Below are 9,613 nucleotides of genomic sequence, written 5' to 3' on the forward strand. Positions count from 1 at the left end.
AGAATCATGGGATTCTACAAACTCAGAGACAAGCTGCCCCTCCTTGGTCTAGGTCCTCATTCCCAGGACCTTGAGAATCGTCTGCACTGTGCTTCTAGAGGTGCAAAGCAAGGACTAAGGAAGATGTACATATGTAATTGAGAAGTCCACTGAAAAAAGGGGCAAGGGGTAGACCTCTCAAAAGTAAAATAAACCACAATTCCAAATAAACCTCACAAGATGTTCTGATACATCAATCAGCTAGGGCTTGATGAAGGGGTAACCTCTTAGGAGATCTCTTCCACAAAGGACCCATTGGTTGGGAGCTATCAGTATATCACACAGATTCTCCTGCCTGACCTTCTTTGGAGCCCCTGGAGGTTTTAGCTAGATGACAGTTATGTCTGTCTCAGACAGATTCACCATGGTGGGATTTCTTCATACCTACTCATATCACAGACACAGACCGAGCAGCCACACAGTACTAAGTGATTTGTTGCCTAGAGGTAAAGAGTGAGATGGCAGCTGGCCTCAATCCCCTTAGTGGGAAGGGCACCTGTCGTGAAGAAGCATTAGAACTAAACAGGTGAAATTTGTCTATCTGGAAAAATGAAAAAAGCTTCCTTCTTGCTTCTTTTGAAGGCTGTTTGCTTTGCTGACAATAGCTAGTCAGGGATAGATAGCTAGCTGGTTTGTACCCAGGGGGAGCTGCAACCTTGCTCACGTCTCTTTCGGCTGCTTGAATGTCGTCAGACAAAGAAGCAGAGACAAAGGAACAACACCTTCCTGGCACAAAACTGGAGGGTGACAATGCTCAGTCAAACTTGCTGGACTTCAACCATGTCAAAAGTTGTGACTTTTACCATGATTGTGGCATGGACATAAGCTTAATTTTATTCTCTATTGTTGCACACTGACTAAGAAAATCAACAACCAGCCTACCAGGAGGTTTTTCTTCTTTATACAGTATATTCCATCACTTCCTCTATTGGTGCTGCCTCTTTATTTGTAGAGCAGGGTTATATGAAATTAGTAAGACACAGTAATATGAAAGCTTTATCCATTTTAGACTCAGTAGTTTTACCCATTGCTTTTAGCTTACTGTCAAGACATTATGCAGGACAAATTTCACCAAAGTCGAACACCAAGCTCCAAGTAAATTTACTTTGCCTCCATGTGCAAAGTCACTGAACACGAAACCCATGAAAATGAATTGATTTCAAAATGTTCATGCCTGTTAAAAAATACAGCGGTGAGGGAGCCCTCACTCCGGGAAAAGTAATCTCAGTTTGGCTTATGCCTGTTCACTAATAGGACTTGACAGTGCAAACAGAAGAGGCACACCAGAATCTGATGTTGAGTGTGACAAAACACTGAAAACAAGGCCAAACTTCCCACCATCAAGTGTACACCACAATTCACCCACTAACATTTGAATGCACATGGATGAAACGTTTAACACAGAGCCCTGATAGAGAGTGGAATTCATGTTAAATAGAGCACTTATTTGAAGGCTCATCTAACCATGCATATACTGAACTAAAAGTAAATGGATAGTTTGTTTTTGCAGTGCATGTGTTAACCTATGGACTCTGTACATGTGGTATATGTGGTGAGATAAAGTAAAGCCTGTTTATAGTGCATTGAAATAACTCTGAAATCTTATCATGAATCGATAAATGGAACTCTCCTGTGGAAAAAACCTGCCATTATAGAGCAGTGCTTTGCCATGGAACACTGCTTTCAGAATCTGGTGTGTGGGTTGGATACAGAACAAAAAAACGCAGCCTGAAGCTCATAAATCTCATAGAAGTATCCCAGAGGAGAGAGACTTATTGTGTGGAGCTGCTGTAAGTTGTTTTGCCAGAAGCTGATCAGTAAAGTACACCAAAGGTCAGATACAGCCAATTGTTGGGTTTAGCTCAGAGAAATGTGTCATAGGTGTGTTTCTCGTTAAGCTGCACACCAGAGTATTTTCCTTCTTGTGCTTGCATGTTTATATTTATTATTATTATATTTTTACAATTTTGGCTCTTCTGGCTTTTAAAAAAAAATCTTATAGGAACAAGGTGCACTATTGAATTGCGGGATGGAAGATCTGAACCAAGACAAAAGTGATTGGATTTGTTGGATATATTGGATAGACACCTGTCTTAGTGTTGGCCCACATGAAGGCTGCTGTGGGGTCTAAGTATGAAATGCTTAATGTGTCAAAAGATCAAATATATATTCATTGATGTGTGTTATTAGTATAATGGTGGGAGAGAAGATGTAAAATGTGTTGACAAGCATGTGAGATAGAGGAGAAGGGAGGACAGAAATGAGCTAGATGAACCGATTTAGGAGAATACTGGTTTAAGAGAGTGCTTGTCCATGATATCAATGTCTTTGTAAGGGTTTAAAGGTAATGGTCCTACAATGTAGTATTGACCTTGCAAGAGACAGATTTTAAAAAGACTGGTTAAAATCAAGCAAATTGGAAGAGGCTGAGATATCCTGACTTACAGTAGTGTCTAGTTGGGGTCAAACTTCAAAAACAATGTATCCTTTAATGCAGTAGGATATCTACGTAGGTCTTAAAGTGTAATTCCTGCGTAAAATCATCCCGTGGTCTTTTTCAACACTTGCATACATCAAATAAGTCATTAAGACAGTTTTTTCATGTATAAACTATTGACAGAGAAATCCTGCAGTCGCTAAGAGCCGGATGTGGCTAACACAAATTAGTTCAGGGTATTGAGGTGAATGCATTTTGCTTTTTTAGAATAATAGAATAGAATAGAATGACTTTAATGATCCCAGACTGGGAAATTATTTTGTAACAGCAGTAGTGGGTCAGCAAATAAAAACTTTGTACATAACATAAATAGAATCAAATATATACATAGTGTATATATACAGTGCACAGTGTGCTATAAACAATAAACAATAATTATATATACAACAAAATATGGAAAATATACTATAACAATAATAATATATACAAAAAAAAACAGTAGAGAGAGCAGAGTTCTCTGTCAGGCTGAGGTGAGAGAGTTATTATAAAAAGTGATGGATTGTGGCAGGAAAGATTTCCTGAATCTGTTGCTACGACAGCGAAGCTGAAGCAGCTTTTTGGAGAAGGTGCTCCGCTGTCTGACCAGTGTGAGTTGGAGAGGGTGGAGAGGATTATCCATGATGGATAACAGTTTTTTCAGTGTCCTCCTCTCCACCACAGCCTCCAGAGTGTCCTGTTTGCAGCCAATCACAGAGCCAGCCTTCCTGATCTAGTTTTAACCACTAATACTGCTCAGAAATAACACCAAACCTCTGCAGTAGCACGATAAGAGTCCCTACACATAAAACTAAGCACCAACAAAGTAGTTAGTGAACCCGGAGTTTATTAAAAGAGTGTTTTAAAGACTTACCCCAGTACCAGCTCCTCTCGTAGTAAAGTCTATTCAAGCCTATTACCAAATGCCATTCAAAGGAAGGAGCCCATTGATGATCGCTGTTAGCGACTGTTAGCGACTCTCCGGGATATCTCGGTAATAGTTTATACATGAAAAAAACTGTCTCGTTGGCTTATTTGAAGTATGTAAGTCTTGAAAAAGAACATTGGATGATTTTACGGCAAAATTACACTTTTAAGGATCTGTGAAGCAGAGAATAAAGTTTGTTGTGTATTTCAAGTAGAACTCTTTGAAGACCTTGCCTGTCTGCTCCACCCCCAGAGTTAATAATGTCGACTCTTCATTAAAACTTTAATGTATCCAAGCCCAAACCAAGATTCAAGGATGATGTCACTTGAGTAAGTCAGACTTGTCAAAGCTTCTCGAGAGCCACATACTGTAACTGTTTTCATGGGCTGGGCAGAACTCCCCATGATTAGTAAAGTGACTGTAAAATCGGTGGAGTGAAATTCAATTTTGTTTCTTGGCTCTCTTTAGCTCTCTTTCTCAGTGATTGAAACAAACACACACATAGACAACTTTTAACAAATAAAACGTAAAAACTAAATGTTCTTGACTAATACACTGGTAGAGTTGGATCTAAGTTTTTGTTCTGATATGGTGGGCAACTGCAAGTGTGTGTATTATGGAGAGATAGTAGTCTCATGTGAATGATTCATTTCTTCTTTCTTGTCACTAAAACACTCCATTGAGCCAGATTACCCAATGTCAATGAAGGCTTTAAAGAACATTTACAAAAATATACACACTCACAGAATAACAGAAAATATCACTGGAGACGCATTTGTTATGTTCATATGGCGGCTGTTTAGGCTTGCTAACCATATTACTGAAGAGAGTGAGGTGTGAACACCATTGTAAAAAAGTGCAATCTGACTCTAAACTCTATACCCCTGAGGCTTGTTTCTATGTTGACGGCAGGAAATAGCAGGTTAAATTTTCTCCCAAAGGGCACCTGGCTCAGACTCTTCAGCTGCAGAATCGCTTTCAGGAGATTGTGGATGGTCTGTGCTGTCCGCTGCATCTAGAAAGCTCTGTCGATGGTTATTATACCAGGTGGCTGATGCAGTTACTGCCCACTCTCCTCACCTCTGCTGATGGTCTCAGTGTTCAGCGTCTGCAGCCAGTGTCCAAGGTCTCTGTTTCCCTGATGGTCCCGCATAGTGTTCACATGTGATCAACTGACCACAGTGCTCAATATCAATCATGTTCTATCACATTTCAGCTTATAAAAGCGTAATTTTCAGAAATGGTATAAAATGTACTTTTGGAACCCAATCACACTTTCTAGGCATGACAGCCCTTGAGCCTTCATTCCAACCAAGCAGTTTTACATCTGCTACCCACAAAGCAGCCTGCTACTCTACTCTACATTTCACACACACGTCCAGCCCTATTCTAATTAGTGCTGAAAGTAAATCTAGTTTTATAACTGAGGTTCAGGAACATGACCACACCCCTCTTCCACCGCCCACGTTTCAGAAAGCAAACCACCTGAATATCATCAGGTTTTTTACCCTCTCTCTCTCCCGTTCGCCTCAGTTTTCCAGGACTGTTGGTCCCGTTCTGACCTGACCGGCTACTCCACGTTGTGTATCATCTACTTGCCGGCTCCGTCATGGACCATGATCTGATCCTCGACCCGTCAGACTCCGAACTGTTCGGGCCGTGATCTCCGACTCTCCTCCATCCATGGTCAGCCCCACTCCACCACGACCGGCCTCCCCGCAGTCCCGCTCCGCTTCACCGTCAGAGTCCTGCGGGGTGCCGTTGTCCAGTACTCCTCGTCTGGTGACTCCAGCCTGGCATCGCCCTCGCCCTCTGCAGTGCTATGACAGTCTTCGACTTGAGAGCCATCCCGTTCTGTAGGGCGACGATCAAGCCGCGTCATTTGGGCTCTTCACTACCTCAACCGTCTGCACGACTCCAGATCGATGCCGATGACGTCACTGCCTCCCGGAGCCCTCCCCGAGGGCAAGGTCGCATGTCCCGCTCAGCTGTATCTGACTGGTCCCATGTTTTTCTTTTTTCTTTCATCCCTGTGTCCACAGGTCGCACTTCCGACCCCCTTCATCCCTCCCCTTTGACCCCCATCATCACTCTACCCCTACACTGGGACCTTGCACCTCCCTCGAGAACTACCTCCTTGCTGCACCAAGTGGCAGCTCCTCTCCCTGCTCGGCCACCTGAACTTTGCCATCTGCATCATCCTTCAGGGCTGATCCTTTCTCTCCCACCTACTGTCCCTGTCGGCTGCCATTATGTTAATCAAAGGCCTACGAAAATCAGAACCCCATCTCACTCCAAAACGCTCACCCCTGACAGCCGACCTCCTCTTTCGCTGTATTCAGACCCTCCGCGCCTGATACTTTTCCCCCTCTGTTGACTCGACCCTCCAATCCATGTTCCTGCTAGCATTGTTCGGGTTCCTCAGATGTTCCGAATTCAGCACTTCATCCGTCTACAACCCATCGCTGCACGCAAGCCTCAATGAAATCTCCATCCACTCCCCTGATACCCTCATATTCAACCTCAAAAGAAGAAAAAACGTCAAGTACAGCATTACTTACCCCATTTACCTTTTCCGTCTCAACTCTCCCCTAAACCCCTTGTGAACCTATCCTCACATACATGAACCTGAGAATGTCAAACCACGCCTCTCCACAAGACCCGCTTTTCATCAAAGAATCCAGCCAAGTCACAACACGCTCCTGGTTCCACCTCCGCTTCCACAAAATCCTGTGAAAATCAGGGATTTCTCCCGAACGATACTCCAGCCACTCATTTTGTGTAGGAGCTGCATCCAGGCAAGGGGTACCAGAGCATCCCATCAAAATTCGCGGGTGCTGGTCTTCCCAAGCCTACCACAGCTACATCCACAGTCATCTAAACGACATCCGTACAGCCCATTCAAAAATATCACTTTCTTTTGGGGGTTAATGGACCAGCGCACCATGACGGCGTAACCCCACCCTGAGCCGAGCTCCCCGGGTTACTTTTGCACATCCTCACCTCGACTTTTACCGCACCCCTTGGTCATTTCAAACTAAAATCTTTCTAATACCGCACCATGGTGTGGTCTTGTTAGTGAAATGTAGTTTTATAACTGAGGTTCAGGAACAGGACCACACCCCTCTTCCCCTGCCCACGCCTCAGAAAGCAAACCACCTGAATATCATCAACATAATCACCTTTGCAACATATAAACACGTGTCTTACCCTCTCTCTGTCTCTCCCGTTCGCCTCAGTCTTTTGCAACCCCCCCATACCCCGTTCCACTTTCCCCTCTGCTAAAGGATGCCACAGCGGCCCAACGCCGCCCATTACTGCAAAGCTCCTGGACGTGAACCCGGGGGGTTAATGGACCAGCGCACCATGACGCCATAACCCCACCCTGAGCCGAGCTTCCCGGGTTCCTTACCCACATCCTCACCTCGACCGAGTTCAACCGTATCATCCCTCCCCTTTCGACCCCCCTTCATCCCTCCCCTTTCGACCCCCATCATCCCTTAACCCCCTATCCCGCACCCCTTGGTCATTTCAACTAAAACATTTCTAATACCGCACCATCTCAATAGAAAGCATACAGTTAAGATGACCCAAGGTACTATTGACTGTCACATTTTTAGGGACATGTGGCATCAAAAGTCAGACGATAGCTTAAACCCACAGTATGCTAAACTGCACAGTGCGTATTGTTGTATATTGTATATACCTACGCTTAACCACAATGTCTGTTGCACTCTGTCACACTTAGTTATTGTTTGATTTATTTTATGTTAGCTTTATTTTGATTTGATTATGTTAACTTATTGTCACTCTGACCCTTTCCCATCTTTGTATTGAAACTGTTGCACAATAATTTCCCTCGGGATAAATAAAGCTTCTTGAATCTTGAATCTTGAATGTTTACATTGCCTAAAAGAAAGCCACCCGCCTGAATTCCTTGCCTCCATAATCCTTAACCCTCTACCTATAGAGAGGTTGTGGCAGTTATTCATGGAAACAGCCCAGTGTCCTGTGGTGCGCTCCCCTGGGAGACAATAAACCAGATGCTCTCCTGCGGGGGAAAAGTCTTTTTTCCATTGCAATTTCCATAGAACATTGCTGAAAAAGAGTATGACTCTAAGGGATAATTACACTTAAAAAGATGTATAATGAAATAACTATCTATTTTCTGAAGGTTATTTATTAATAAATAAGTCAGAGAGCAGGGCAGCAAGACAATAATGTGCTTACCAGAGGATGTTGAGCACAGTGCAGGTTGTTAGACCTCCAAGCACTGCCCTCCGAAACCACAGGATCTGGACATGAAGAAAATACAGTGCATGGTGACCAACATCCTCCTCAAGAAAAGTTAATGCAGAATTTTGTGTAATGATAACACAGATATGATTATATCAACTAGGTACTAGGTATACACTGGGCATGGGAGTGCAGGTGTAAACAGGAAGCAGACGATGTGACTCTACTGTACGGTTAATAAAACAGAAAGTACTTAGGACGAAGAACTGCTGTGGTGAAAAGAAAGAGCAGGAATTAATTTGCTTGAACCGACGACAAGGGGGAACTGTTAACGAAATGAACACGAGTGTAAGGCGCAACGGCTGTGGAAAACACAGATTGGGAGTCGTTGCAAAGCATATACAGGGACAATTTAGAGCGGTACCAGGAGCATTATCCATCATGAGGATGGAGGAAGCCCTGGCAAAGAGACAGGAGCACCTACACAAGAAGTATTACAGTACATCACAAATGTATGCACTGTGTGTATGTATTTCAAGTAGGCTTAGCTAACTGATAAGACAGACAGACTGATGAGAAGACATAATCAGGAAGCAAACGTGGGTGGCTGCCTCATCGTCCAAGCGAGGCGTAAACATAGCAAAAGTTATGCATTTTAAAATGTAGCAGTGTGGATCTAGCCTGTGGATCTAAAAAGAGCTGTGCCCTAACCCGCAGGACTTCTGACCTAACTATACTGACTGATCTGACCCAGCCAGCAGGCAGCATTAGTCGCCTGGCAGGAATACTGAGCCAAAGCCAGTTGGAACCAGCAGTGCTGACCAAATGGGGTATTCACCCCTTTGATAGAGTACAAATGAACACCATAAGCTACCCAGTACACCCACACTGAGCTTCTCAACTGGACCTGCTCAGCCTGCATCTATATTGGCCAGCCTGTATGGTGTTACAAGGTGGCTGAGAGAGAAGGCCAAAGGGTCACCACAGCCATTCAGCCTTTCACTGCCCACCTCATGTTCCAGTGTCTTTCAGTTGGACTGATGCAGAAGAATATTAATAAGCCGTTTCTGAATTCAGTACATTGAGTATACAGATCAGCAGTCAGTGCAAGACGTGGTATAGGACTAGATTTACCTGTGTTTTGTTGTGTGAGATCTGTGAGAAGAGCAGAGGCATCACATTTACAATCCCTCCTGTTGGAACAAAAACAGAACAGCGGGTCAATCTTACAGACTGTGTGGTTTTTATTTACTGCACGCAGACTAAACTTTATTAAAAAAGGATTCTAACACCTTCATTCATATGGTTCATCTATGTATTTGTGGGCTTCTTTTACCATTCCACAGCTTTATTTCATGCTGAAACAGAAAACCAGTGTGCCATCACTTCCTTAATGCTCTTGTTAAAAAATTGTTATAACACCAGTATATCACGGCTATGACGTCTAATTCCTTTACACAATTCTATAGGCTAATTAGGCAAAGTACCGGAAGTGAACAAGTCGCCATTGCTGCGATGGCATCTCCCTCCAGTATACGCATGATTGAATGGGAGGTGTCATAAGAAGTGTACCTTTTCTACTTTTACCTTCATTTTTTATGCAGCATTACTTTTGACAACGATATCTCGGAAGTCGGGAAAAACCTGTGCAGTTCTCTGCTGCTCCAACAGCAGTGGGAAACTTCAACTTTGGAAAAAAAAACTACTACACAAACCTTTACCTCATGAAGAGGGATTTTAATTATGTACCTCTATCTCTGATTAGCTCAGCTACTTGATGTTTACATTGTGGTCATTAGTTGTCCCTAGTTAGAGCAACTTATGTTATAATTCACAATAACACCACATTGAGTTAATTTGCTCTGTGCAACCACGGCAGTCTTGATATAGGCGTCTAACTTGAGCTAGCTAAGCAGTGTTAGCTAGCTGACATTACT

General features: G+C 43.4%; 1 protein-coding gene across 1 annotated transcript in view; it reads right to left on the minus strand.

The window, feature by feature from the left end:
- LOC310945404 (uncharacterized protein) overlaps positions 1 to 4,593 on the minus strand; it is a gene marked incomplete at both ends in the record, with an annotated part of 50,515 nt that extends 45,922 nt beyond the window's left edge. The window contains one exon of the mRNA XM_083911484.1: positions 4,505 to 4,593. Coding sequence (XP_083767610.1) covers positions 4,505 to 4,593 — 89 coding nt within the window. The remainder of the gene's footprint in view (positions 1 to 4,504) is intronic.
- Between the last annotated feature and the right edge of the window lie 5,020 nt (positions 4,594 to 9,613).

The sequence above is a fragment of the Echiichthys vipera genome (genome assembly GCF_963691815.1).
Source record: "Echiichthys vipera genome assembly, chromosome: 3".
NCBI lineage: Eukaryota > Metazoa > Chordata > Actinopteri > Perciformes > Trachinidae > Echiichthys > Echiichthys vipera.